The sequence below is a fragment of the Salmo salar genome, chromosome 19 (assembly GCF_965601325.2).
Source record: "Salmo salar chromosome 19, fSalSal1, whole genome shotgun sequence".
In the NCBI taxonomy this organism is placed as follows: Eukaryota; Metazoa; Chordata; class Actinopteri; order Salmoniformes; family Salmonidae; genus Salmo; species Salmo salar.
The window spans coordinates 52,051,024-52,077,403 of record NC_138309.1 but is presented as its reverse complement, the minus strand read 5'-3'; the positions used below and the strand labels follow the sequence as shown (position 1 = coordinate 52,077,403).

Sequence of the window (26,380 nt, the reverse complement as noted above, 5' to 3'; positions counted from 1 at the left end):
TACAAAAATATAAACACAACATGTAAAGTCTTGGTCCCATGTTTCATGAGCTGAAATAAAATATCCGAGACATTTTCCAAATGCACAAAATGCTTATTTCTCTCAAATGTTGTGCACAAATTTGTTTACATCCATTTTAGTGAAAATTTCTCCTTTGCCACCTGACAGGTGTGGCATATCAAGAAGCTGATTAAACAACATGATTATTACACAGGTGCACCTTGTGCTGGGGGCAATAAAAGTCTACTCTAAAATGTGCAGTTTTGTCACACAAATGTCTCAAGTTTTGAGGGAGCGTGGAATTGGCATCTAAACAGTGCAGCTCTTGAGTGTTCATTTCTCTACCATAAGCTGCCTCCAACGTCGTTTTAGAGAATTTGTCAGTACGTTCAACCGGCCTCATATGTACTGGAACTCTGTAACAGTTTTGAAGTTGTTGCATTTATATGTTTGTTCAGTATAATTCCAAGCAATTAGTTTGAACCTGGAAGCGCTGCAGCTACGTTGATGCTCTCCCAACCAAATGGTTGCAAATTGTAATCCCAAAGAATTATTGTATACTTTAAATCAAGTGTCTTTGAGCACTGCTAGTTTTACGTTGTTACATTGGTGGTGACAATTGTACAGTTATTTACTTGATTCTGGGCAGCTTTGATCAAAGTGCAGATCTGCTCTTGCCAATAAGTCTGTGGCCATATCTCTTTTCCACTCACGGATCTGGTGGTGTAGCTGCATTGTAGCAGGATATTACAGGTTGGTAGTGAACAAGGGGTTATTAGTTCAATCCCATCAAAATTGTGTTCACTATACAAGATTTTACCGTAGTTGAAATCAGAATACAGCAGCATAGTAACGGTTGTCGTCAGATTGAGACCAAAACACAGCGGGTATATGTGTACTCATCTTCTTTTATTACGGAAAGAAGGAAAAACCAAAATAAACATGTACACCAAAAGAACACAACGACGAATAAACAGTCCTGTAAGGCCATAAGCTATACACGGAACAATCTCCCACAAACACTAAACCAAACACATACCCATATATAGGACTCTCAATCAGAGGCAACGAGAAAACACCTGCCTCCAATTGAGAGTCCAACCCCAATAAACTAGACATAGAAATACAAAAGACTAGAGACCACAGAAATACAAACATAGAACATTACCCAAAAACCCGGAAATAATAAATCAAACACCCTACTAAATAAACCACCACCCCCAACCACATAAAACAAATACCCTCTGCCACGTCCTGACCAAACTACAATAACAAATAACCCTTATACTGGTCAGGACGTGACAAGCATACTGTCCTTTATAGAAATAACACCTTCAAGTTGTTGTATATATTTACCTTATTTTTATTGCAACTTTAGGCAAAGTGCAGAAATGTGTTCTTGACAATAAATATATAGCCAATCTCCATGATGTCCATAGACCTGGTGGCTCAGCAAGAACTTCAGGTTGCTAGAAAATAAGAGGTTATGTGTGCAAATCCCAATTGTGGTTGAATCCAAAGTATTCAGCATGTTGTCCATTAACACCTTAATTTAGCTGTAAAAATACAGTAGTTAGTTGTAGATTGACCGTGTTTTTACGAAAACTAAACAAAAACCTCAAGGGGACCATGACACAATGTTCTGAGAACAACTAAAAATGTCCCTGGAACCAACTGGGAACTAGACAAAACCTGCAGGGGACCATGACTATTTAAATTGAATTAGTGTCAATTGTTCCGTTTTAAAGTAAAGTATTCTAAACAACATTTTACACCTCAGCTTTCACATGTGCTCAAATGTAATTTCATGTTAACACATGTTGAAATGTTGCATCCCCATGTTGTCATATTTATTTCACATTCATTTCACATGAGATCATGCTCTCACATGTGCTTACATGTAATCAAATGTGGAGTTTTATGTTAGCACATGTTGCTTCACATGTTGCTTTATATGTTGTTACATGTGATCACGTGAAATGGATGTGGTTTTTCCATAAGGGTGCTGCCACAGCTGTGCCTATATACGTACATTATGTGGTCTTACCTGGTGTTTTTTTTTCTCCCTCCCTGTAATCAGTCATACAGACTCCACTTTGTCATGCAACTTTCTGTGCTGTTTTTTTTACATAAATGCTCCATAGATGCTCTGCTGGCGCATTGTGTATTTTGGCTTACTTACTGAGATAGATAGCAGAACGACAGAAAACAGAGAGAATATTGATGATGTGTGATTTATGTGAATAAACAGTGTTTATCGCTGTGGTGGGCGATGCTTTGCAAGTCATGAAGCTCCACAGTACCTAGTACTGTCAACCAGCCAGGAACAGCATGAACTGTTGGCTTCACCTTGTGTCTGAAGGCTCCAAAACAGCTAACTCTCACTCTCTCCCTCTCCCCAACAGTGTTCCAACATTCCAAGGCCTTTCAGAAGAAATACTAAGCAAGCTTGCTGACGTGATGGAAGAGGTGAGTTTCCTAAGTGTCCTGGTGGAACTTAGCGAAGTTACCTCGATTTAAAAGGGTTGTGGCAATGGGTGCTGATGAGTTTACGTCTGTTTCATTGACTGTAATTGAGCAATTTATTTACATTTCCCTAAATTATGAACCATATCATTACATGATGAAGAATTGATTGCCTTGATAAATCGTAATGATTATTATACTGTGGGTATTCACATTTTAAAAGAGGTTTCTCTGGAAATGTAACTAAGCTGCAATTTGTAGTCATTACAATCTTCATATTAGTGGAAGTGCATTTCAGGTATCCTGTCCTGGTCTGACAGAGCCATTTGAATTGATTTGAGTTCTTATCTGTAGTCAATAACTCACCAGACACAACCTGAGGTAAAACTCACTGCGATAACCTCTGAGCTAACTCTGCCTGCAATACAGTCTCTGTAGATTTCAGTCTAGAGAGTAGACATCAGAATTGGCGTTTTTTTTTCATCATGCATCTTGTTCTGAAGGCAGCTCTGCAGAGTGGTCACTATCTGGCACAGCCACAAAGTCATACAATCTGATTTTAAACCTAACCATAACCTTAACCTTAACCACACTGCTAACCCTAATGCCTAACCCTAACCTTAAATTAAGACCATACATTTTATAGCCAATTTGGACTTTGCAGCTGGCCGGTCTAGCGGAAATCGCCCAGTTCTGCCTCCGAGGCAAGACTCAAGACAATAAACGTCCACCTGTGAGATTTTCATGGCCACGTGACATAACCAAGAATAACTGTAAACTAGACTATAACCAGGGCCCAGACGTATTCCTAGTCTTGTCACATGGTCAGGAAAACCATTCTGGCTCTGATCAGAATATTACAATAAACAGTGTCTACTTTGTGGTCAATGAGTGAGAGGGAGCAACTACAGGTGTAATCACATCCTCAGAGCAGATTGCTAATCATCTTATTATTCATTGGCATGCAGATGTTTCCCAAAACGGTGGTACGGGGGTCCTTAGGATCACTTGAGAAACGCGGACATATTACATTGTCTCTACAGTCCTTCACCTCCTAAATTTTATGCTTGTTTATTTCCAGCAAGAATCTTTCTGCTGTTCCAAGTTAATTAGATGACTTGACCTCCAGTATAACTGGTTTCCAAAGAACATTTGGTAATTAAAACGAGAAAAATATAATTCCGGCAGACTTTCTCAGCTTAAGTATGACCACAAAAATCACAAGGGAATCAAATACATTATTTCATTGTTTATTTTAATCTGTTGGATCGGTACAGGATTAGCTCCATTAAGAACACACCTCCTTATTCCTAAACCAACCTATATATCAAACCATGTTTTGTTTTGTAATGCGTTGGCCTCAGTTTTCGTTGGTACCAACCGTTGCTTCTGAGTCAACCTGACTTCTTTAACCCCTTACAGAACAATAATAGAATAACATGCAAAGGGAAAACATACGTCTTAGTTATGATTCATCTGATTAAACAGTATTTGGTCACATCACACCAAATCCAATCCATAGTGCCGTATAGTTTCAGATGAATAAAACTAGAATTTATATTTTATTTCTATGTTCAGACCGAGAATGCCCCGCTGACTACCAAGACACTATCAGTCTGACTCTGTTCGCTGAAGGACTGAAATAAAACATGAGGGAAAACACAGAATGCTCAAACATTTGAGGGGTGCTCCAAAGGGGGCGGATGATGAGTATGCTGCCATTCAGTGTGGTGTAAGTGAGATCACTGTCGATGTGTCTTTGCATGTTGTTCGCGTGTGTTGTGTGTGCGTGCATTCGTGCGAGTGTGTGATTGTGTGTGTACCTACCTGCATACCTCGCCAGAAGACACTAGAATCGATCAGACTATATGCAGCCTCACCATGGAACGACACAACACAGACAGTCTCCTCACCCAAATGTCACTCCTTTCTCACAAATAGCCATTAGTCCATTTCTTACCATTTGTAACAGTGCAGTGATTTTCTGTCTGTGCTTCATATTGCTGTTCACATGATAGAGAAAATGTGTTAGACAGATCTACTGTTGATAATTGTGTAGCAGCACTGATTGAATTTGAGCAGCAGTGAAACATACAGTTGAGGAAATGAGTTCATTTGAGCAGCAGTGAAACATACAGTTAAGGTAATGACGAGGAATTGGAAACATTAGTTTCTTGCAAATAGTTTGCTGTCATGGTGATTTGCCTAGACGTGAAAGTATGATTTAAAAAATGTCATATAGTTAATTGCATAGTTATCAATGTTAGGGTGTTGCACCTCAGTGTTAACACAATCCTCTCTGGATACAGTATGTGCTGTGTTTTTTTTGCCTCTGACTAACTACAGTAGTTTTTAGCTTCAGTGTACCCTAAAATAATACACAATTACTGCACTAACATGATTTAAATGAGGAAATCCAGTAGTGCAGGTCACGGATGAGAACATTAGGAACCTCAGGAAAACCTAACTTTACAACATCTGTGATGCATGGCATTTCGTTTAAGCCTCAGAAAGATTTATTTTATTACTTACTGTCAGTCATCATTTCAGGTAAAAAGCAGTGAAGATGTTTGCATACAAAGGAGTGTGTGTGTAGTCTGTGCATATGACTAATACTTATGCATTCAAGTAGTAATGTTTTCCTCGAAAGATGTGCCGTGGAGGCTTCTCAAGTGGCTGGATTATGGTACAATCTCCTACAGCCTTGCAGTGTGGGATAAGGATAAGACTCCTGTGAGATATCTATAGGGAGAACACTCAGGCTATCCTCCATGATAACAGGAGAATCTACTTTAAAACACAGGAATCTCATGGTATTCCTCCATTCCCCCCCCCCCCCCCCCACATACACACACCCTCTCTCTCTCTCTCTCTCTCTCACACACACCCACACACACCTGCTTGCTGATTCATACACTAGAACATCCCACTCTTTTACCTTCTTAAGTCCCTCCCCATTTCTTTGTTTCATGTTGTGTTTCTTCCTGTTGTTGTCTTGTTTTCATCTGTTTGTTTCGTTTCTATAATTGTAAAGTGACTTGAAAACGCTATATAAGTCCCATGTAGTATTATTATTATTATTATTATTACTACTACGGTGTGGTTACTGGCCAGTATATGCTCACAAATAGATTTTTTTCAAATGGCATCAGTTTGTTTCTTACTTAGTCTTCACGCTTCAGTCAGTGTAAAATAACAGCATAGTACGGTGACAGACACAATTAAAACCTTTGACAGAACCCTGCAGCGTGGTTTCTATGGTAACGGATGACTGGGCATCAGTGTTTGACTTGGATTGAAATAGGTGCCGGTACCCATTTTGGTTGTCGGTAGTGTTTATATTTAGATACAGGAGCTCCACAATACTTTTGAGTTTATGTACAGTGCATTCGGAAAGTATTCAGACCCCTTGAATTTTTTCACATTTTGTTATGTTACAGCCTTATTCTAAAATGGGTTAAATTTCCTCATTAATCTACGCACAATACCCCATAGTGACAAACCAGCCAGAGCCCGAACTTGAACCCGATCAAACATCTCTGGAGAGATGTGAAAATAGCTGTGCAGCGACACTCCCCATCTAACCTGATAGAGCTTGAGAAGATCTGCAAAGAATGGGAGAAACTCCCCAAATACAGGTGTGAAAAGCTTGTAGCGTCATACCCAAGAAGACTCAAGGCTGTAATTGCTGCTAAAGGTGTTTCAACAAAGGTACTGAGTAAAGGGTCTGAATACTTATGTAAATGTAATATTTCTGTTTCTAATTTTTAATACATTTGCAAACATTTAAAAAAAAACAGGTTTTGTTTTGTCATTGTGGGGTATTATGTGTAGATTGATGAGATCATCAATTTTAGAATAAGGTTGTAACGTAACAAAATGTGGAAATAGTCAATTGGCCTGAATAGTTTCTGAATGCAGTGTACGTCCTATAAGAGGAACAGGAGCTCAAGCAGTAGAACATTTGAGGTGCTGGTACTCTACTCCGGTGAGGTCCTTCCCATGTCAAGCACTGCTGGGCAGGGTACCAAACTCACCACCCATATCAGCTAACAGTCTCTGTATAACAAAACAGAAGAGTAGGTCTTGGGTTCTCTTTCCACATGGAAACCAAAGGAGATAGGGGTGCCCATGTAAGAAAGGAACTGATTAGTGTAAAAAATAAAGTGGTAGATAAGTAATGCCACAAAGTAAAGAAGTAATTCAGTGTTGTGGAGCAGAATTTTCTGCATCTGTGAGAGCACCGTTTCATCATCGCACTTCAACCATGCCTTTCCTTTCCTTTACTGATTTGCCAAATACATCATGAGAAATACCCATTACACCTCAAAGATTACTGTTTGATGTTTAGCCACCATTCATAATGAAAATAAGAATTGTCTGATGTTAACTTTCATCACTGCTCAATTCATCTTTAAAGTGAGATTAAAAAGGTGTTGTGATGTTATATGCAGTTATATGCACTATTCATGCTGTATAGTTTATAGGGACACACATCTGTCTTCTACTCATTGGGATGCCCATTCCTTGGTAGAAACCGCTCATGACACAGGTGGTATATTTCAATTTTGGAGAAAGAAAAACGAAGTCTGTGTCAGCCCAAAATGTAGTGTTCCCTTAAACTAGCCATTTCTTTCTTTCTTCTCCATCTTAATGGATTTTGACCGTGAAGCTTCAATGAATAACGGTGACATTTTCTCCCAGGCCTAAAAATATACTAAAGCACAGGAAGAAAGTAGAAAGAGCTGTTGAAAGATAGTTCACCTTAGTTACTGATGATGACTGTTCCTCCCTAACCAGCCTGTCTGGTAAATAGATACTGACTCGCATAAACACTCTTTACTCTCTAAAAGTAAATCAGTGAGCTGTGTTTGTTTAGTGTCACTTTCTATACAGTCATTCCAGAGCGGGAGGGACATACAGTCCTGGTATAAAGAAACTGGACAGTATCAAGGGATAAATCATTTAAACATTGCCGGTATTAATCACGGTGGAATCAAACCCACAAGATCCTACTATGGATGTGTGACTAGGCAGGCAGCGGTTGGCTTGGGAGTAGAGGTTTATTTTTAATTCCAGACGTTCCCCGTTCCCACACTGTCCTGTTCTGGCCCATACGGGGCCGAGCAGAGCATGTCAAGAGTTCACTGTTTTCCAGCTGATGTGTGAGGGTTGCGTTAATGTGTGGGACGACTTGTCTCGACTCCCGTCATGATCTGCCATCCTCACAAGCGGCTGTGTCCTCAAATATGGAAGAAGGAGGAGGAGAATTAAGCAGCTATTACCAATCGATAGTCTCAGGCTGAGAGAGTGAGAGGAATGAAAAATGAATTTCTACCGCAACCTGTAAATAATCGTTGAATATAGATGGTTAGAAATAGGATTTACTCTTTGAATACCATTTATTTATTTATGATTTGATGCATAGCGATGCTACATACAGTACAGTACAAGCCGTAATTTCCCCTTGATAAGCCTGCCCATTATACCATGGAATTTCATTTCCGATTCATGACCCTCTGCTTCACTCCATCTTTATTGAAATGGTTCTGCTGTCTATTTTAAATGAATCTGGGGGCCAGGCTTCCAGCTCCTGTTGATCTCTGTCTTCTTGATGTACCCAACTTTGACATGAAAGTCAAAGCTGTCAGCTGCCATCAATCCATAAAAACCTGGTACTATTGATCTGTGACGTATTATATGAATGTATTTTTACATCAGACCTATTTATCATGGCTAATATACTTTAGTACTTTTTAATAAAAAACATCCCTACTGTGTTTCATTACTCCCTCCACTAAAGTCCAAGTTTGGTGGAGCTAATGGGGATCCATAATAAATACAAAGTCCAAGTTAATGCCGCCTGCACAGAGGTTCAGTTGCCTTCCTGCCACTCTGAAAACCAAACAGTGGGGAATAAAAGCAGGTCATTTGATAAGTTGTGGCTGGAACACTGAAACCTGACGGACCTGACCCTGGGCTGCTGCTGCTCAGTGAAGTGGCAGGAAGGGATCCTGTGAGGGTCGTCCCTGATTGGTCCTTTAGAACGGCACACTGCTACACAATAGGGGGTAGCGGTCAGGGGAGAGTGAATGACAACATAAATGACATGTAGAATATGTAATATAGTAATATTATATTATTATTAAATTAGCACAACATGAAATTAAAAGGCTTCAAGTTTATCTACTCATTCCCAAGCATCAGATGTCAAAATCGCTCTCCCTCTTTCTCTCTGACCACATCTGAGCAGTTGGAGGGAGGGATATGATTTGATTTATTAAGATCGCTATTAGCGACATCTAGTCTTACTGGGGTCTGACACAAAACGAAAAATACATTGCAGACAAAAGACTTTACAATTTACATACATTTAAAAACATGAACATGTAATGAGTGTGTATGTCTATGAGTTACACATATGTGTCAGTACATACACACAACAAGTAGGTCACATGGGGGAGAGGCGTTGTGCCGTGAGGTGTTGCTTTATTTGTTTATTGAAACCAGGTTTGCTGTTCACTTGCACTATATAAGATGGAAGGGAGTTCCATACACTCATGGCTCTGTATAATACTGGTTCCTTGAATTTGTTCTGGACCTGGGGACAGTGAAAAGACCCCTGGTGGCATGTCTGGTGGGGGAAGTGTGTGTGTTAGTGCTTTGTGTAAGTTGACTATGCAAACAATTTTGAATTTACAACACAATGTTTCTTATAAAACAAGAAGTGACACAGTCAGTCTTTCCTCAACTCTTAGCCAAGAGAGACTGGCATGCATAGTATTAATATTAGCCCTCTGATTACAATGAAGAGCAAGACGTGCTGGGTCAGCTGCATCTTAACTAGGTCTTTCTTTGCTGCACTTGACCATATGACTGGACAATAGATCAAACTAGAGCCTGCAGGACTTGCTTTGTGGAGTGTGGTGTCAAAAAAAAGAGCATGTCTTTAATACGGACAGACCTCTCCCCATCTTTACAACCATTGAATCTATATGTTTTGACCATGACAGTTTACAATCTAAGGTAACACCAAGTAAATTAGTTTCCTCAACTTGTTCAACAGCCACACCATTCATTACCAGATTCAGCTGAGGTCTAAAACTTAGTGAATGATTTGTACCAAATACAATGGTCTTAGTTTTAGAGATGTTCAGGACCAGTTTATTATTAGCTACCCATTCCAAAACAGACTGCAACTCCTTGTTAAGGGTTTCAGTGACTTCATTAGCTGTGGTTGCTGATGCGTATATGGTTGAGTCATTAGCATACATGGACACACATGCTTTGTTTAATGCCAGTGGCAGGTCATTGGTAAAAATAGAAAAGAGTAGAGGGCCTAGAGAGCTGCCCTGCGGTACACCACACTTTACATATATGACATTAGAGAAGCTTCCATTTAAGAAAACCCTCTGAGTTCTATTAGATACAGTGCATTCGGAAAGTATTCAGACCCCTTGACTTTTTCCACATTTTGTTACGTTACAGCCTTATTTTAAAATGGACTAAATAGTTTTTTACTCTCATCAATCTACACACAATACCCCATAATGACAAACTGTTTTTTTTACATTTTTGTAAATATATTACAAATATGAAAACCGAAACAACACATTTACATAAGTATTCAGACCCTTTACTCAGTACATTGTTGAAGCACCTTTGACAGCGATTACAGCCTCGAGTCTTCTTGGGCATGACGCTACTACTGTAGCTTGGCACAACTGAAAGTGCAAACCATCACATTTAACCATGGCAAGGATACCGGGAATATGGCCAAATATAAACACTGTAGTTATTCCCTCCGTAAGTCAATCAAACAAGCAAAACGTCAGTACAAAGACAAAGTGGAGTCGCAATTCAACGGCTCAGACACGAGACGTATGTAGAAGGGTCTACAGACAATCACGGACTACAAAGGGAAAACCAGTCACGTCGTGGACACCGACGTCTTGCTTCCGGACAAGCTAAACACCTTCTTCGCCCGTTTTGAGGATAACACAGTGCCACCGACGCGGCCCACTACCAAGGACTGTGGGCTCTTCTTCTATGTGGCCGACGTAAGACATTTAAGCATGTTAATCCTCGCAAGGCTGCCGGACCAGATGGCATCCCTAGCCACGTCCTCAGAGCATGCACAGACCAGCTGGCTGGAGTGCTTATGGACATATTCAGTCTCTCACTATCCCCACTTGCTTCAAGATGTCCACTATTGTTCCTGTACCAAAGAAAGCAAAGGTAACTGAACTAAATGACTATCGCCCCATAGCACTCACTTCTATCATCATGAAGTGCTTTGAGAGGCTAGTTAAGGATCATATCACCTCTACCTTACCTGACACCCTAGACCCACTTCAATTTGCATACCGCCCAATAGATCCACAGACGATGCAATCGCCATCGCACTGCACACTGCCCTATCCCATCTGGACAAGAGGAATACCTATGTAAGAATGATGTTCATGGACTTAAGCTCAGCCTTCAACACCATTGTACCATCCAAGCTCACCATTAAGCTCGGCCCTGGGTCTGAACCCCGCCCTGTGCATTTAGCTAGTTAGCTAGCTTGCTGTTGCTAGCTGAATTTGTCCTGGGATATAAACGTTGAGTTGTTATTTTACCTGAAATGCACAAGGTCCTCTACTCCAACAAGTAATCCACACATAAAACTGTCAACCGAATTGTTTCCAGTCATCTCTCCTCCCATGCTTTTTCTTCTTTGGACTTTATATGGCTATTGGCATTTAACTTTCATAATAAGGTGTATTAGCACAACCAACCGACCGACCTCAGTTCATCTTTCAATCATCCACATGGGTACAACCAATGAGGAGATGGCACGTATATGCTTCTATAAACCAATGAGGAGATGGGAGAGGCAGGACTTGCACCATGTTCAGCGTTCAGCATCACAAATAAAACTGACTTCTATTTTAACGCTTGGCAACGCAGAAGCTCTTTGGCGCGCACGAGCAGTGTGGGTGCAATAATTGAATAACAGGTATGTGTACATTTCTTTAGCAACGAGCAGTTGCTTTCATAATAACACAACTGACTGACCGACCGACCTCAGTTCATATTTCAGTCACCCACGTGGGTATAACCAATGAGGAGATGGAACATGGGTATATGCTTCTATAAACCAATGAGGAGATGGGAGAGGCAGGACTTGCACCGCGTTCAATGTCACAAATGGAACTGACTTCTATTTTAGCGCTTGGCAACGCAGACGCTCGTTGGCGCATTTGAGCAGTGTGGATGGCATGATTGAATAACGTATGTGTACATTTATTTTGCAACGCGAGCGGTGTGGTCAGCATGTTAGGCTTTGAAACAACATCCACAACAACCATGTTTTACACTGTTTCAACCTGCTGTTGAACTTCTTTCTTCAAATTGAGCATCACGGTGAGGTGAGTTTTAGAAGTACTGTGATTTTGATGTGATTTTCAATTTTATTGACATTGATGTCAGAGCGGTCAGAGGGACAACAGAGCCCTGAGTACCAGGCCATTAGGACCTGATGGAGGGACAATAGAGCCCTGAGTACCAGGCCATTAGGACCTGATGGAGGGACAATAGAGCCCTGAGTACCAGGCCATTAGGACCTGATGGTAATTAGCAAATTGGGTACTACAAAACCATGTCCAGAGTGCATAAAAGGGGATTACTGTGACTCAGCGGTCACGTGGAATTTTACTGAGGTAATGACTCATGACTGCCGGTGTGGCGGTAATACAGTTACCGCAACAGCCCTAGGGTCAGCTACCATTCTCAGTAGGTTTGTCATTTTTGATCGATAACAATAATTGTTCCACCTCTCCCACACTATCTTTGCAAAATTCTAACTTACAATGCTTTTCTTTCATTATTGTTTTTTTTATGCATGAATACGGTGGCTCACTGTTCAATTTTGGCATTTCCTGCCTAAGTTTTCACACTTTGCCAATGAAGTAATCATGAACATAATTTGCAACATCAAATGGTTTTGTTACGAATAAGCCATCTGATTTGATGAAAGATGTCATTTAATGTGTCTTTCTGCCCATAATTTCATTTAAAGTACTCCAAAGTTTTTTTTCTCCATCATTCTATAAATCATTGATCTTGGCTCCCGAGTGGCACAGCGGTCTAAGGCACTGCATCTCACTACAGACCCTGGTTTGATTCCCATAGGGTGGCGCACAATTGGCCCAGCATCATCTGGGTTAGGGTTTGGCCAGGGTAGGCCGTCATTGTTAGTAAGAATTTGTTCTTAACTGACTTGCCTAGGTAAATAAAGGTTAAATAAAAATAAAATAAAAGTTTCTTCTTTTTGTTGAGTTTAGTCATATCATTTCTCAATTTGCAGTAAGATGTGCAGCCAGACTTATTAGCCACTCCTTTTACCCCATCTCCTTCATCCATACAGTTGTTCAATTCCTCATCAATCCATGGAGCCTTAACAGTTCTAACAGTCAGTTTCTTAACAGTCTGTCAATAATTGGAAGAGGCAATTTCATAAATGTATCAAATTCAACGTCTGGATGCTACTTATTAATCACATCAGTCCAACAAATATTTTTTACATCATCCACATAGGAGTCACAGCTAAATCTTTTGTATAATCTCTTATACACTATTTTACGCCCAGTTTTTGGAACTTTGGCTTTCCTGGATATAGCCAATATATTGCAATCACTGCGCCCAATGGGCACCGATACAGCTTTAGAACAAAGTTCTACAGTATTAATAAAAAATGGGATCATTATTGCGGTAATTATTGGAAACACTTCACATATTGATCCCTGCTGCCAAGGATGGACATGAAGCAGCAGCAACCCTATGTCTCTGTCCCCCTCCCATCCCCCTACTCACTCACTCTCTTCCCTCACTGAGTGATGGTCACAATCTGACAAATGCAGGACGTTTCATTCAGAAAAATATTATGTATCATTTTCAACATCGCAACTGATATCTGACAGTACGTGGTCTGTGTACACAGTGGTCCTATTTTCCTAAAGGCCATTCTACATTGGGGGACTGGTGATGATTCAACATGGTGGTTGCGCGCCTGACGCTGAGGACTCTTGTCAGGTCTCTTCGGACCATTCATGACAGTGTTGAGTGACACTTCTCTTCCTCTCTCTTCAGACGCACTACGGGGACGGGGAGTACATCATCAGACAGGGAGCCAGAGGGGACACCTTCTTCATCATCAGCAAGGGAAAGGTGACCAACCTTTTTATAATAGAGGTGCATGTATTAATGTTAGAGGTGCACGGCGTCAGTGGGGCTAGCCAAGGCCTGTCTACTACGGTGATTACGGTAGAGGTTAGTTCAATGTCAGAAGGAGGCTCCAATATTAGAGCAATGAATGACTGCTGATGCCTTTCCTTACAGGTGAACGTCACCAGGGAGGATTCTTCCAATGACATGCCTGTGTACCTGCGAGGCCTGGGCAAAGGAGACTGGTTTGGGGAGAAAGCCCTGCAGGGGTAAGTTGGTTACTCTTGTCTGTGGAAAGGTCCATAATATGAAGATTTGCAGTACTGAAGGGGAAACGACTTCTTTCTAATCTCCTCCAATACAATAGAATGAAAGTTGGTGGAATATGTAACATGATTAGTATGAAACATCAATATCACTTCACCAGGACTGAGAGGAAAGCAGAGAGTAAAAGATAGGGTGATAGAGGGAGAGTGACCAGGTGTATTTCTCTGATGGAAAGGTGCTCTCTTTAGGCCACCTCACTGTGTGTCTGAAGAGCCCCACCATGTCAGAACAGTCAGCAGCCTCTCTCAGATCCCTCTCATCACTGCATACCACTTAAGGTATGCAGTGATGAGAAGTTCAGCTGTTCACATATTCCAATTCCTCCCGCTGCTGTATGTTGTTGACCTGGTAGAGACCATGGAAAGAGGCACTATTGCGTGAGAAGATTGTGTCGTGGAAGAGAAGTTGTGTCGAGGAAGTGAAGTTGTGTCGAGGAAGTGAAGTTGTGTCGTGGAAGAGAAGTTGTGTCGTGGAAGAGAAGTTGTGTCGAGGAAGTGAAGTTGTGTCGTGGAAGAGAGGTTTTGTCATGGAAGAGAGGTTGTATCGTGGAAGAGAGGTTGTATCGTGGAAGAGAGGTTGTATCGTGGAAGAGAGGTTCTGTCATGGAAGAGAGGTTCTGTCATGGAAGAGAGGTTGTATCGTGGAAGAGTTAGTATCGTGGAAGAGAGATTGTATCGTGGAAGAGAGATTGTATCGTGGAAGAGAGGTTCTGTCGTGGAAGAGAGGTTCTGTCGTGGAAGAGAGGTTGTATTGTGGAAGAGAGTTAGTATCGTGGAAGAGAGATTGTATCGTGGAAGAGAGGTTCTGTCGTGGAAGAGAGATTGTATCGTGGAAGAGAGATTCTGTCATGGAAGAGAGGTTCTGTCATGGAAGAGAGGTAGTATCCTGGAAGAGAGTTAGTATCGTGGAAGAGATTGTATCGTGGAAGAGAGATTGTATCGTGGAAGAGAGGTTCTGTCGTGGAAGAGAGGTTCTGTCGTGGAAGAGAGGTTGTATTGTGGAAGAGAGGTTGTATCGTGGATGGAAAAGAGGTTGTATCGTGGAAGAGAGGTGGTATTGAGGAAGAGAGGTTGTATTGTGGAAGTGAGATTGTATCGTGGAAGAGAGTTTCTGTTGTGGAAGAGAGTTGGTATCGTGGGAAAGAGGAGGTATCGTGGAAAAGAGGAGGTATCGTGGAAAAGAGGTGGTATCGTGGAAAAGAGGTTGTATCGTGGAAGAGGTTGTATCGTGGAAGAGAGGTTGTATCGTGGAAGAGAGGTAGTATCGTGGAAGAGAGAGAGTATCGTGAAAGAGAGGTTGTATCGTGGAAGAGAGGTTGTATCGTGGAAGAGAGGTTGTATCGTGGAAGAGAGGTTGTATCGTGGAAGAGAGGTTGTATCGTGGAAGAGAGGTTGTATCGTGGAAGAGAGTTTCTGTCGTGGAAGAGAGGTAGTATCGCGGAAGAGAGGTAGTATCGCAGAAGAGAGGTAGTATCGCGGAAGAGAGGTAGTATCGCGGAAGAGAGTTTCTGTCGTGGAAGAGGTAGTATCGCAGAAGAGAGGTAGTATCGCAGAAGAGAGGTAGTATCGCAGAAGAGAGGTAGTATCGCGGAAGAGGGGTAGTATCGCGGAAGAGAGGTAGTATCGCGGAAGAGAGGTAGTATCGCGGAAGAGAAGTTGTGTCGCGGAAGAGAAGTTGTGTCGCGGAAGAGAAGTTGTGTCGCGGAAGAGAAGTTGTGTCGCGGAAGAGAAGTTGTGTCGTGGAAGAGAGATTCTGTTGTGGAAGAGAGATTCTGTTGTGGAAGAGAGGTAGTATTGTGGAAGAGAGGTAGTATTGTGGAAGAGAGGTAGTATCGTGGAAGAGAGGTAGTATCGTGGAAGAGAGGTAGTATCGTGGAAGAGAGGTAGTATCGTGGAAGAGAGGTAGTATCGTGGAAGAGAGGTAGTATCGTGGAAGAGAGGTTGTATCGTGGAAGAGAGATTGTATCGGGGAAGAGAGGAAGTATCGTGGAAGAGTCCGATCTGTAGATCAGGTGGGGTGTATGATGAAGTACTGCATTATAATGTAAAGTTATACAAGCAAGCCTACTTTATGTGCAGTACAGTACAGATGAATGATAAAAGTGAATGTGACAGAAAAAAGGTTTTCTGCAAATCGGCTCCAATTTTATTAATACTCTTTGTTTTTAATTGTTTCATGTCACTGTGTTAACCTAACAAAAGCTCTTCCCTTGACATGATAGCTACCTGAAGTTCAGCCATTCTTCTCTGTCCTGGTATAGCTGTGGAACAATGTTATTCTGGTCATTGGTCCTGAGGTGTAGAAAGCAGCAGCTATCACACTGACTGGTAAAGTCAATTAATGAAGACCTGGGGCTCCCTCTTTCACACAGTCAGACAGACAGTCTTTGAGTCAGTGTAGTGTGAGGACCGTTATAAAGGAGGGATTAGACTATATGATGGGTTACAGGAGGCCATGACCGCTGAAGGAGCGTTATTGATTCCAGGAGTCGTGACGACCAGTGGGGAGAGAAGTGTTAACAAAGGAAGTAGTCAGGGTTAAGGCAGGTTAAGCTGTCTTTATTAGACAGGAAATGGACTGGACTAGAAGCTCTCACAGGCATGACGGAAGGTAAAGCATTCTCCTCAGGCCAGTAGAAAGTGAACGGTGAGATTTAGAAAAGCTCACCTCTCGGCTTTTAATCATCTCCTGGGCAAGAGAAGACTCAAACTCTAACATGAGGTGTTGGCCTGATCACTTTTGAAAAGGATGTTTTAATGCTGCAGCAGAATATCCATTCAGATATTTCATGTAGAATAAGTACAAAGGGGAAGTAAACAAATTCAAACCAAATCTTTTCTTGTCACCTCATTTGGCATTAAACTATTTTCCTGAAAGCGAGTGCTTAGAATGGTAAATTTTTTGGGACATAAAGCTGAGAAGTAGTCCTTAACCACCCATTATATAATAAAGTAGTCAGTTAGGAGTCTACGGGCTGTTTTGATTGGCTGACTGGAGGCAGTTACGGGATAGGCACAGTGGTTTTGTGGCACAGTGACCTGCTCCCAGCTCCGATTAGAAGTGAGGAGAGGAGAGAGAGGAGAGAGGTGAAAGTATCAGGGAGGGATTATTAAACCCAGTGTCAGGCTGTGATTGAAAGAGACAGTGCCTCCTGGTGTTCCCTCGAGCTATGTCAGCCCTCAGGTGGCTATGGTGGCTTCAGTGGTGGACAGTCAATGGGCCAAGCTAACATTTGCAACAGTCTGAAGTTTGGTCAATTTTTTTAAGTTGTATGTACAATATAAAACATACATTGACAACAACAATTTAACATTTGCATACTTAAATTTCAACAAACATTCATGATATCACACTTGCTCAGACCCACATGTTCCCACCATAGCCACACCCTTCCTGCCAATCTCACAATAACATTATCTCTCCTTCTTCATTCTTTGGATATCTCCAGTGCTTATAATACTTTGTACCATATGTCTTAAAATTGTACGATTTTGTTTCTCTCTGCAGCCCACATTTTGTTTTGTTTTATATTTACATAATAATATATTTGATTCATCCACTGTCCTAACGTTTGGACTTTATAGTACTCCCAGAAGGCATGTGTCATTGAGTCACTGTTAGTTTTACACTTAAACATGACTCTGACGTTGTGCTGTAGAATTTGTGAATTTTGTCTCTTGCATAATACATTTTGTACATTAGTTTATACTGCATTAACTGTACATGTTCATTAACTGTATATTCGTTTGTTATGTTCCAACACTCCCTCCATCAGTTCTTTTTAAGTCTCAGTTCCAATAGTTTAAATAGATTGTCATTTGGATAGGCTTTCTGCAAAGTTTTGTATATCTTACCCATCATATCATTTTTCTGACTCAAATAGAATTCCCTCAACATTGCTCTGATGTCCAAAAGGTTTCAGAACAACATTTTGTGATATAAAATACATTCTTAAGAAAATGTATACTCGGCCATAACAGACTTTATATGGGGAAATAATAAATGTATACTCAGCCATAAGACTTTATATGGGGAAATAATAAATATATACTCGGCCATAAAAGACTTTATATGGGGAAATAAAACTCATAGAATAAATGAAGTTGTACATGTCCCTAAAACTGAGGATGGTTTTAACCTTCCAGACTTGGAGTTGTATTAACTCGCAACACAAGGCTTTTACTTTCAACGTACAGTTAAATGCACTAAAGAGAAAGAATGGGTACATATTGAAGAGGTGCATGCTTTCCCCCAGAATCTTCTCATGTGTCTGTTTTCAAAGGATGGAGCTAAGCACGTTAACAACTTAATAGTTAACAACATTATGACATGGAAGAAAATTAAACAGATCCTACAAGGACCAATATCACTCCCTAAAAGCACATCCCTTTGGAACAATCCTTGAATAGCTTTTCAGAATTCACCGATAAATTGGCCCACATTGAAAACTAAATGCATAGGAACCGTAAATTACTTGATAATTAGGAAATACAATTATTTCCATAACAGAATTAAAAAGCAATTTGGACTGACCAACGTAGACATTTTCAAATACCTGCAACTTAAAAGTTTTATATAGCTTCTGTTGTTTTTCAGAAAGAAAAGTACATGAAAGCTTAAACAGATCAAGTATAGTAACTAAATATAAAACCTGAAGGTGTAAACAGACAGTTTAGTATCGTTCTACTGAATAATGTAGATAATACAATTATGAATCACATTAAGGCATAATAATGAGAACAGAATTAGTTTTGATAGATTGTACAGTTGAAGTCGGAAGTTTACATACACCTTAGCCAAATACATTTAAACTCAGTTTTTCACAATTCCTGACATTTAATCCTAGTAAAAATTCCCTGTCTTAGGTCAGTTAGGATCAACACTTTATATTAAGAATGTGAAATGTCAGAATAATAGTAGAGAGAATGATTTATTTCAGCTTTGATTTCTTTCATCACATTCCCAGTGGGTCAGAAGTTTACATACACTCAATTAGTGTTTGGTAGCATTGCCTTTAAATTGTTTAACTTGCGTCAAACGTTTCGGGTAGCCTTCCACAAGCTTCCCACAATAAGTTGGGTGACTTTTGGCCCATTCCTCCTGACAGAGCTGGTGTAACTGAGTCAGGTTTGTAGACCTCCTTGCTTGCACACACTTTTTCAGTTCTGCCCACACTGTCACGACTTCCGCCGAAGCCGATGACCCTCCTTGTTCGGGCGGTGCTCGGCGGTCGACGTCACCAGTCTTCTAGCCATCATTGATCCATTTTTGATTTTCCATTGGTTTTGTCTTGTCTTCCTACACACCTGGTTCCAATCCCATTCATTACATGTTGTGTATTTAACCCTCTGTTTCCCTTGATGTCCTTGTCAGAGATTGTTTGTTGTTATGTGCTTGTGTTTTTGGATTGGTGCACGACGGGTTATTGTACCCACGTTTATTTTATTATGTACTTTGGTTTTGGAGTTTGTTTTTACTTTAATAAACTACTCCAGTTACACCAAGTTTCTTTCTCCTGTGCCTGACTTCCCTGCCACCTACACACACGACTTGACACACACATTTTCTATAGGATTGAGGTCAGGACTTTGTGATGGCCACTCCAATACCTTGACTTTGTTGTCGTTAAGCCATTTTGCCACAACTTTGGAAGTATGCTTGGGGTCATTGTCCATTTGGAAGACCCATTTGCGACCAAGCTTTAACTTCCTGACTGATGTCTTGAGATGTTGCTTCAATATATCCACATAATTTTCATTCCTAATGATTCCATCTATTTTGTGAAGTGCACCAGTCCCTCCTGCAGCAAAGCCCCCCCACAACATGATGCTGTCACCCCCGTGCTTCACGGTTGGGATGGTGTTCTTTGGCTTGCAAGCCTCCCCCTTTTTCCTCCAAACATAACGATGGTCATTATGGCCAAACAGTTCTATTTTTGTTTCATCAGACCAGAGGACATTTCTCCAAAAAGTATGATCTTTGTCCCCATGTGCAGTTGCAAACCGTAGTCTGTCTTTTTAATGGCGGTTTTGGAGCAGTGGCTTCTTCCTTGCTGAGCGGCCTTTCAGGTTATGTCGATATAGGACTCGTTTTACTGTGGATATAGATACTTTGTACCTGTTTCCTCCAGCATCCTCACAATGTCCTTTGCTGTTGTTCTGGGATTGATTTGCACTTTTCGCACCAAAGTACGTTCATCTATAGGAGACAGAACGCATCTCCTTCCTGAGCAGTATGGCGGTTGCGTGGTCCCATGGTGTTTATACTTGCGTACTATTGTTTGTACAGATGAACGTGGTACTTTCAAGCGTTTGGAAATTGCTCCCAAGGATGAACCAGACTTGTGGAGGTCTACAATGTTTTTTCTGAGGTCTTGGCTGATTTCTTTGATTTTCCCATGATGTCAAGCAAAGAGGCACTGAGTTTGAAGGTAGGCCGTGAAGTACATCCACAGGTACACTTCCAATTGACTGAAATTATGTCAATTAGCCTATCAGAAGCTTCTAAAGCCATGACATAATTTTCTTGAATTTTCCAAGCTTTTAAAAAGCACAGTCAACTTAGTGTATGTAAACTTCTGACCCACTGGAATTGTGATACAGTGAATAATAAGTGAAATAATCTATCTGTAAACAATTGTTGTAAAAATTACTTGTCATGCACAAAGTAGATGTCCTAACCGACTTGCCAAAACTATAGTTTGTTAACAAGAAATTTGTGGAGTGGTTGAAAAACGAGTTTTAATGACTCCAACCTAAGTGTTTATAAACTTCCGACTTCAACTGTATGTGTTTTGTTGCTAGACTAAATACATAATTGAAATTTTGTCCATATAATTGGAAAACGCAATAAATGTATTGTATCTCACTGGGGTGTCCTCTCGTTAGTTAATAGCATTACAATTCTTGTTTTTTTCCCCCACAACAAACAAAGACAAGGATATCTTGTTATACGCTGCTTCGATGTTCACCAGAGTAGCAGTCACAGCCCTGAACAGCTAGGACATAATGAGCTATGGTGGTGTATTAGTTAGACTTTGAAAGACGCTGTATCTCCTAATCTGCCTCTCTCCCTTTGATCTCTCCTTTGTCTTAATTAGCACAGTCTTCTCCATTATTACTGTGTTTAGCAAATCAATCAGTGCTTGAGAAAGGGGCCGTGCTGTTTACCCAAGATGCTGACATTGATCTTTAGTGATATGTGCATGCTAGAGCTGCCTTGGGGGAGGAGGGGAGTGAGTCGTGAAGAGTTGACTACAGACAGGACAGCACTATAGTCCTTGTGGTTAAATGGTTTTAAGTGGATTACAGGCTTTGATGTGGAGGAGGTTGTATGCTAAGTGGACTTTCATATCTGCTTTAAACAAAACACCATGTCCCTCACATTAAGGCTAATTATTGGCTATAAGGGAGATGTCAGGACTCCTCTCTCTCTCTCTCTCAAACACACACACACACACACACACACACACACACACACACACACACACACACACACACACACACACACACACACACACACACACACACACACACACACACACACACACACACACACACACACACACACACACACACACACACACACACACACACACACACACACACACATCTTTCTTTTTCCTTCTCAGCCACACATGGGTACACATACAGTACCTGCCTGAACTTTGCCCAAGAATCTTTAGCACCAATCAGTGCTCAATTCATCGCCAGAGCCTTCCAGCTACTGAGCCAAAGAGAGCAGACTGGTCAGCAGAGTGAATGTCTAATTTCGCCGGAGTTAGTTTGGCAGTTGGCATGAGCAGCCTGACCAGCTATAAGCTACTTTACAAAGCCTTTGTTTTTCCTGGCATCTCTCCTAATCTGTGGACTCTCTTGGCTGGTTTGTGATAAACTGAGGCCTTAAATGCCTATGGCATTTATATTTCCCCCTAGTCTTTGTTCTGTGCACACATTTCCGGTGAGATTGACAACCATAACCTTTCCTCCAGGCTGCACTCTCACTGGTAGTTGATTGGCGTCGGTGAAGGCATGGTCTACTAAGGCTCAAATTGATCTCTGCAGCATGGCTATGCCTGGCTCAATCTAGCCGGCATCTATGTTTCTCTCTCTCTCTCTCTCTCTCTCTAAGGCAATGCATCTCAGTGCTAGAGGCTTCCTACAGACACCCTGGTTCGATTCCAGGCTGTATCACAACCGGCCGTGATCGGGAGTCCCATAGGGCAATTGGCCCAGCGTCGTCCGGGTTTGCCCGGTGTAGGCCGTCATTGTAAATAAAAATTTGTTCTTAACTGACTTGCCGATGTTAAATAAAGGTTAAATAAATAAAAATATTTCCCTGTCTAGTGCCCTCCCTCGAAGCTCATAGTAGTTATATAATGTTTGATGTGGGATATGTTTTTCTCTCCCTGCAATGATATGTGGCATCCTATCTCTAGAAAGCTCTCCTCTCATTTCACTGGGAGGTATCTGGTGATATAGCAGCTGTAGTCTATAGTGTACTGTAGATGTTTCCATCTCCCTGCCATAATACGTGCTAATTGGCTTGAAGAATGGCATCCTACTCCCTCGTTGGGAGGTATCTCCTTACAGATATCAGCTGTGTACCGAAGCATTGAAATGAATGTGTAAGGCTAGGTGGGTGGTCGGCTAGCAACAACTGTGATGTAATCTGTGTGAAATGGCCACCTCAGCCTGAGCCTTTTGAATCCCAGGGTGTTCTTGTGAAGTCCAGGGAATTGTTGCCTCGTCCATGAGCTGTGGGGGAAATCACAGCTGGTCTCCCTGGTCTGTCTATTAGAGGGCTCATTTGTTACCCTGGGCTGGATATTCCCCTCTCATTCTTCAAATCATCTGGGCATCCCCCATTCAGTATTGTGATATACAGTAAGTTACATGCATCCACCAATAAGAACTTAGTCTAATAGTCTTCGGAAGTGGTCCCCTGGTATATTTGTCTCTTACTTATATCTTGCAGTTGATGCTCTTTAGGGATAACAATTTACTGGTACTCTATGCTCAGGAAAACCTACAATAGATAGCCTCTTTCAGCAATGTGTTGTAGCTCTATAGTACCATCCCCTCTGTGTTGATGGACAGTGTGTTATTAACTCTTTCACCTCACTGTAATTATCATGCTGCACAGCTGCTGGATGTGACCTTTCACAAGCATCAGTTAGGAGAAGACCCTCTCTCTCCCTCAGACTAATATCAGTTGAGCTGGTGTGTGTGTGTGTGTGTGTGTGTGTGTGTGTGTGTGTGTGTGTGTGTGTGTGTGTGTGTGTGTGTGTGTGTGTGTGTGTGTGTGTGTGTGTGTGTGTGTGTGTGTGTGTGTGTGTGTGTGTGTGTGTTGATGTTTTCACAGGTGGATCGCAGGTCATTATAGATACCACTGACACAGATTAAAGTGATTGGGGAAACACTTCTTCAGGTTACAGTGAAGGGGATTCCACTGACAGCATAGATAACTGTAGAGATTACGATCATTACTATTTACAATTTATAGGATGTGTTGAATGGTAGGTTTGCAATTCTGTATTCACATTTTTCGAAAACATTATTCCCTTAATGCTTAATCTAACTAGAATTTAACATGAATATTACCCAACATGAATGTGGGTATACCTTTGACTGATGTGTTGTCACTTTGTGTCCCCACAGCGAGGACATCAGGACGGCTAATGTGATCGCTGCTGAAGCTGTCACCTGCCTGGTCATTGACAGAGAGTAAGTAGTTTCAAGTTTTATTTGTTACACAAGTACAGTGAAATGCTTAACTTGCTTGCCCTTCCCAACAGTAGGGTCGTAAAGGGAGGTTTGTTACTGGACACTTTACTAGTGAACTTTACCAATAAACTACCCGCATTTTGGTATCTTAGATGATTTTTTTCATTAATTAGGCTTTTTTCTCTAGAAACTCATGGACAATATGATTTTTTTTTAAAGTTATTTAAGGATAAATTACTAAAGATATAAAAAGATTGGCATAGATTTTCTGTTAATCACTGAAGATTCTGGTAACTTTGGTAAATTACTGAAAGCTTTGCATCTCTTCCCAACAGTGCAGTATTCAATATCTAAATAGAGCAGTAGCCTATAGGGTAGTAGTAGTAGCCTGTATAGTAGTAGTCTGTAGAATAGTAGTAGTAGTCTGTAGAATAGTAGTAGTAGCCTGTAGAGTAGTAGCCTGAAGAGTAGTGGCCTGTAGGGTACTAGTAGTAGCCTGTCGGGTAGTAGCCTGTAGATTGGTAGCCTGTCGGGTAGTAGCCTGTAAGGTAGTAGTAGAAGCCTGTAGTGTCTTGACCTGTAGGGTAGTAGCCTCTAGAGTAGTAGCCTGTAGTGTAGTAGCCTATAGATTAGTATTCTGTAGTTTAGTAGTAGTTGCCTCTAGTGTAGTAGTCTGTAAAGTAGTAGCCTGTGGAGTGGTAGCCTGTAGGGTAGTAGCCTGTAGGGTAGTAGCCTGTGGAGTAGTAGTAGTAGCCTGTAGGGTAGTAACCTGTACGGTAGTAGCCTGTAGGGTAGTAGCCTGTAGGGTAGTAGTAGTAGCCTGTAGAGTAGTAGTAGTATTCTGTAGAGTAGTAGCCTTTAGAGTATTAGCCTGTCATTACACAATTAAGATTAAAAACTACAGGTAATCTAATAAAATAACAGAGAATTCACAAGAGTATAACAATATCCTAAAACAGCAAATTAAAAACATAGACTGGTCAGGGAATCAGCCTTAAAATCCTTCATCAATGATTTAAAAACAACAATCAGGACAAGTTCTTCCAGTTTAAAAGTATTTTGTAAGGCGTTCCAAGCCGATGGCGCAGAGTACAATAAAGAGAGTACCCACCACATTTCTGAACAATAAAAATGCCCCAAAAAAATGGTAGTAAACACAAAATGCCATTGTAAATAAAAGTACACCAATGACTGAGCCTACAAGTGCACTTTATATACCAGCCAACCCTGGGATATAAAGTGCAGTGATGCTTATGGGTTTTGCAGTTAAAAATAAATCTCGATGCTCCATGGCCACCTCAGGGTGTCAATTGATCTCAAACACTGAGCGGAAGCATTCATATATAAAATATGGGGGGTCTAGGAAAGGCATAAATGTAGCTGATACTAGCCTCCTTCTGGCTTCAAAAGAAAAACAGGCCTTATTGCTAAAATAAAATCCCAATTTCAGCTTACATTTTTTTGTAAGTTGTTGAATATGCAATTTAAAAGAGAGGTCGTCATCAATTAAATTTCAAAGATATTTATATGAGATTACAGTCTCAATCTCATTGCTCTGACAGGTAGTAATAGGTGAAAGGTTCAGAGGTCTATTTCTTGCTTTAGAAAACACCATTATTCTAGTTTAGTCAGTATTGAGGATAAGCTTCAATTGACACAAGGTATGTTGAACAGTATAAAAAGAAGTTTGCGAGTTCTGGAAAGGTTTTGTGAGAGACGAGGCACAACAATAAAAAACAGTATCATCAACATGAAAGTGAAGTTGCACATTTTTGTCTAAATTATTTATATAAATAGTGAATAAGATGGGACCAAGTACAGAGCCCGGGGGCACACCATTACAGACAGACAATTTAACAGACACGAGCCCATAAAATTGAGTGCAGTGAGTTCTATCAGACAGATAGTTAGCAAACCATGCAACTGCATGCACCGAAAGACCTACGCTCGACAATCTCTGCCTCAGTATAGCATGATCAACTGTATCAAAAGAAAGATCAATAAAAAGTGAGACACAGTGCTGTTTTTTTGTCAAGGGCTTCAGTGATATCAGTTAAAACCTTCATGGCTGCTGTAATTGTGCTATGCTTCTTCCTGAAGCCCGATTGGTACATTGATAAAATAGTTAGTATATATATATAAAAACTCTTTTAGCTGTTCACTAAGAAGGGTTTCAAGTATTTTCCCCAGGGGTGACAGCTTTGAGATTGGCCTATAATTGTTTAAAAAAGTTGGATCTCCCCCTTTTCAAAGTGCCCTTTTAAAAGTGGTAGGACAAATGCTGATTTCCAGATCTTTGGAATTTCATTACATTCCAGGGTTAGATTGAACAGATATGTAAGTGGTTCAGCTATGAAATCAGCTGCCAGTTTTAAAAAGCAGGGATCAAGAAGATCAGGACCTGCAGGCTTTCTCTGATCTAAGGATTTCAGGGCTTTATGTACCTCCTGCACTGAGAATGGCAAAAAGCTAAAAGTTTGACCAGCTGTCACTGGTTCATTCACACAGGGCTGTACAGAGACAAAGGACACTGACTCAAACAGCCTACCAGATGATACAAAGTGCTCATTGAAACAATTCAGCATTTCAGTTTTCATATACAGCAACAGAGTCCTTCAATACGCATGACGGTAATTCATTAACATTACTGTTAA

The 26,380-nt window shown here is 40.9% G+C and overlaps 1 protein-coding gene across 4 annotated transcripts in view; it reads left to right on the top strand.

Moving 5' to 3' along the window:
- The window catches only part of LOC106578950 (cGMP-dependent protein kinase 1), a 236,517-nt gene that overhangs the window by 168,517 nt on the left and 41,620 nt on the right, over nucleotides 1-26,380 (top strand). For all 4 annotated transcript variants that reach the window (XM_045702415.2, XM_045702414.2, XM_045702412.2 and 1 more), the window contains exons 5-8: nucleotides 2,406-2,469; nucleotides 13,600-13,677; nucleotides 13,849-13,943; nucleotides 23,661-23,726. In XM_045702415.2, coding sequence (XP_045558371.1) covers nucleotides 2,406-2,469; nucleotides 13,600-13,677; nucleotides 13,849-13,943; nucleotides 23,661-23,726 — 303 coding nt within the window. The remainder of the gene's footprint in view (nucleotides 1-2,405; nucleotides 2,470-13,599; nucleotides 13,678-13,848; nucleotides 13,944-23,660; nucleotides 23,727-26,380) is intronic.